This window comes from Chenopodium album, chromosome 21 (genome assembly GCF_948465745.1).
Source record: "Chenopodium album chromosome 21, dcCheAlbu1.1, whole genome shotgun sequence".
NCBI classification, from domain to species: Eukaryota; Viridiplantae; Streptophyta; class Magnoliopsida; order Caryophyllales; family Amaranthaceae; genus Chenopodium; species Chenopodium album.
Genome location: NC_137854.1, coordinates 36,797,378 through 36,801,633, shown reverse-complemented (window position 1 = coordinate 36,801,633; position 4,256 = coordinate 36,797,378). Strand labels below are relative to the sequence as shown.

Genomic DNA, 4,256 nt, shown 5'->3' with positions numbered 1-4,256 from the left:
CTAGACTTGCTACCATTCAAAACTTTGTCATTGATAAGATTAAATAATCTACATCCAAGATTCCAAGTGTTTGTAATAATCGTATAACACGTAGCTCCAAAAAAAACTAAAATATAAATAACACTCAAACTATACAATATTAGTTCATCTGTTAATAAGAACCTGTCCACTACAAAAGTAACATTATAAAAAACTTTCCTCAAAAACATTCTTTTATATTCAAAAACAGCAGGAAACTTAAATAAATTAAAGTTACAAATGATTAATTAATTAAATACTTGTATACTGCAACTAGAACTGGGTAAGCAGACATGACAACCATGAAGCACATGACAATAATAAGGACAGAATGCTTCAACATGGGAAGTTAGCCAAACGCAACCTCAATCTAGGCCCACTCAGAATTTTCTTATATTCATCAACGTACAATAAATATCTAAAAACTTTTAAAATAAAGTTTTCATTTTCCAAAAGCAAGCAAATATATATGTCTATTTTTGATAATTGTAATTCACTCTCCATAAGTGGATTAAAGTGTTCCACTTTTCAAATCGAGTTATTTTAAGGTAAGTTGATTTCAGGTTTGGAATGGGTTAATTTTTGGATCGCATTTAACACAACCCTTTTTCGTACATTTTCTTTGGGTTATTTCGGAATATAAGGGTTATGGACGGTTTTTCGGTCGTGTATAATTTTGCTAGCTCTACTTGAAAATATCCTCTTCTGTTGACAACACACTAGTAAGTGAAGAATGACGCAGAAACCTTAATAGAGAAGGCAATTTAGTGGTATATGAATACAACAGCAATAATTCTTCCTATCCAGCGTTATATTCTATACTACAGCTGTCTGAAAACATCTTTCATCTACCGGAACGCTTAGAATGAACAACTCCCAGCAAACTAACAGATGGATTGTTCTTCTTCTTATTTGGTTTATTCTTTTCTTTTTCGCTTTCTTTGTCGGGAAAGGGGTTGATCAATGATCATAGCTTGTAGCTTACAATCATCGAACATAAACATTATAAAGGGGAAGGCAAGAATGGAAAAAAAATCAACGAATTGGATAAATGAGAAGTAAGCCAGAAGAATCCATAGAACACAGTATAGCAAAGACAGGAGGTGAAAGAATATACGAATATATTAGTCTAAAACCACAGCACAAAACTGTCTAACGCTCAAAACAGCCTCTCAGCATTTCCTCAATCTAAAAGAGTACATGAGATTAGTCATGCCATACCAAGCTAGCTCCTCCAGGCATGATCCAACAGGAAGTTCCCTCTATAAGTAATTGGATATGTACCAATTTTCCAAACAAAACCGAGCCCCAGGAATTAGATATGTACAGAACTCCCAAAAACTCCGATTGACCAATGTGATTCCTCAAACATCACAGAGAAAAAAGTTCTGGTCAAATGTATCTCGGAATACCACCCTAAAATAGGTCAAACCAGCCGCATCAGAAAACCAAAACCGGCTCAAGAGGCTCACTCGCTTTCTCTGACACAATTTCCAGGCAAGAGGAATTTATACTTATCAGCATTCTCCAAAAGATACGATGGTAGATGAACAGCAGAATAAGAATGAGGTACAGGCCCCATCTTTCCGATTATTGCTTTGAATGTGTATTCCTCCGGTAACATATCAAACAAGTCAGCCCCTTTGCAGATTACATTCTGAATTCTTTTGGGGTTCAAGTAGTGAGAAAACCTCACTCTGTCACTGTGGCTATAAGCTTTCATCTTGAAGATAAACTCACTTATACGGCGGAAGCAAAAGCTGCAATGCCACCCAGCATCAGCCAATTGGACATCAGTTTGTCTGTAATGAGCATACCTCGTCTTTCCTGTCTGATATTTGTGTATCGAAGCCCTCCAACTATTGTTATCCACAAGAAATTCAAACGAGTACAAATAGTTCTTAAGCTGCAAATGAAGAACCTCAGGGGTATCATCACACCACCTTAACAGATTGATGGTATGCCTACTTGGTATCTCATCAACATCAGACATAATCAACAAATCATCATCTGAAATACCCGCAATTCTTAGGAGTTGATCCAATGCAACACGCTGATATGCTTCCTCAACAAACGGATTCTCACCCTTAATGAACCGACCCCCAATAGTCCCATAAGTCAAACGAGGCTCAACAAATTTGAACTGATCTCTATTAGCAGCAAACACCAGAGGCTTTGGCAACCCTGTGAATGTAGAGTTCGACTCAAGAAGCACAAACTGTGTAATGTAAGGGTACAGCTCCTGCCACCTTATATTGAGTACGTCGACCTCATTGCTGAACAAAACTGCATCATAAACTCGTCTTGGATACTCACGAACCCCCCAACCGTGAAGCTTACAGAGATTTTCCATGGTCACATTTTCATTGTAGTAGTGGGGAATAACATTGAAAGGCTTTGGTGGTTTCTCCCACAACGGTCGGAGAAAATATGTGATTTTCTGACCATGTATATAGATGCCCAAGGTGCACATCGGAACGATCAAGAACAAGAACAAACAGACCTTCAAATCGATCCCTCGAAGAACACAGCATAATCTAGACATGCTTGATTTGCTCGACTGCTAGAAGATAAACAGAACATATTTCATAAGTAACTGAATAATCAACACCATATCTTAAATTCAGATTCAAAAAAAGCATATACCAATTTCTTCATACTCAACCAATCCATCCTAATCGTCTATACCATTCAAAATTTATGTTCTTTATTTATTGTTATATCAGAAACATTGAAATGGAATATTAATCATACAAATTGCAAAATAAAACACAGAATTCATTAATTTCATAGAGAAGCATTGAAATTTCCAGAAGAAACCCAATTCAAAATATAATCAAAACCAAATAGATCTGTACAATCAGGGATACATACTAATAATGTCATTAATTCCAATAATCCTAAAATGAAAATTCAAAGATATTCTGAAGAACATTCAAAAGATTCACACATACCCAGATGAAAAAAATTAATCAAAATCAACAAATTAATCAGAAATCAAGCAAATTCAATCAAACAAATTTAGGGATTCATTCAAATAAATCCAATAATGTGAAGAAAATTCAGATCACAAAAAAAATTCTAAAATCTGTAAAAAAATATATAGAGAGAAAGTAATTACCTGACAACAACAATCTTTGCACAAACTATCGGTTTTTTTGGAACAATAATGCCCACCTTGTTCAGCCATCAACAACATTTTCTCTGCTAAATCTTTCGCATTACCCGTTTTCGTCGACATCACAACAAATTTATAATTATTTTTTTCCAATCAAATTTAACCCAAAAATTTCAGGGATAAAAACCCAGAAATTTCAGAAAAAAAAAAAAAAAAAAAAAAAAAAAAAAAAAAAAAAATCCCAGAAATCTCTCAGTTTTATCTATTCTATCCAACAAAAATTTCCCAACTTTTTTCAATAATTTTGCAAATGAACGAAACCCAAAAATCGAAATCTGGAACAAAAATAAAACACAGATTGGCGAAATTACAGGCGATTGGTTTTTCCAGAAATGCAAAATAAATAGTGAAAAACTAAGGAAAAATATATACTTGTGGTTATATAAGTAATTTAAGGAAAAAAAAAGACGAATAATAATAAAAATATAGTTCAAGAGAAAAAAAGGGAAAGAGGGTTATGTGGCTAAATATATGAAAATGGGGCGCAGTTGTTAAGACTCTTTTTTTCAGGCTTTTTAGGAGAGATAGCCGTTTTCCTTCTGTTTTTTTTTTAATTTTTTTTTTTTTAATTATATGAATATCATATATTATACGATTAATTTTAATAATATTGAGACGGTGTTAACCGTTTTATAGGTGTATGATTTTATTGATTAGTGGGATAACCAAGGGTATTTTGGTCAATAAAATTGACTAGGATTTTGGCCGAGTTATAATTATAACGAGTCCAAAAGACGCGTTTAGAAGAGTTTCCGAGTTATTGGAATGACTGACTCAATCCACGGGTTGGGTAACGGAAACTTAATGATGGTGAGGTTTACTTAAGAGTTGTGGAAATTTTTGGAACTTTGTCTTTGTACTTGTTTGGAATTGAGTAAATTACCTTTGGCATTCCTTTGTCAATTTTCGCATTACTACTCTCTCTCTCTCTCATCTCTTTTCTAAGGCGGTAATTAGATGAATAGGTAGATACAGTTTATTCTAGCCAAATTTATGTTATGTTATGATCTTATGATTCTCAAAAATGAAATCACAAAAGATATATATAGTTTATTACTCA

At 33.8% G+C, this 4,256-nt stretch overlaps 1 protein-coding gene across 2 annotated transcripts; it reads right to left on the bottom strand.

Annotated features, from left to right (window-relative positions):
* Positions 1 to 1,042: 1,042 nt before the first annotated feature.
* LOC145601590 (uncharacterized) lies at positions 1,043 to 3,801 on the bottom strand. Of its 2 annotated transcripts, none has more exons than XM_081657633.1 (2): positions 3,140 to 3,801; positions 1,043 to 2,581 (listed from the first exon to the last, which is right to left on the bottom strand). In XM_081657633.1, exons 1-2 carry the CDS (start codon positions 3,257 to 3,259, stop codon positions 1,487 to 1,489), a joined length of 1,215 nt encoding a protein of 404 aa, XP_081513759.1. In that variant the 5' UTR covers positions 3,260 to 3,801; the 3' UTR covers positions 1,043 to 1,486. The 2 variants fall into 2 exon arrangements, with proteins under 2 accessions (XP_081513759.1, XP_081513760.1); XM_081657634.1 differs by having other exon boundaries at positions 1,043 to 2,578; positions 3,140 to 3,799.
* Positions 3,802 to 4,256: the final 455 nt, after the last annotated feature.

Excerpts from the sequence above, each read along its gene's own strand:
- LOC145601590 (XM_081657633.1), bottom strand. The coding sequence starts at position 3,259 with ATGTCGACGAAAACGGGTAATGCGAAAGATTTAGCAGAGAAAATGTTG. Across the intron at positions 2,582-3,139 it reads GCAAAGATTGTTGTTGTCAG|CAGTCGAGCAAATCAAGCAT; the intron begins GTAATTACTTTC and ends TTTATCTTCTAG.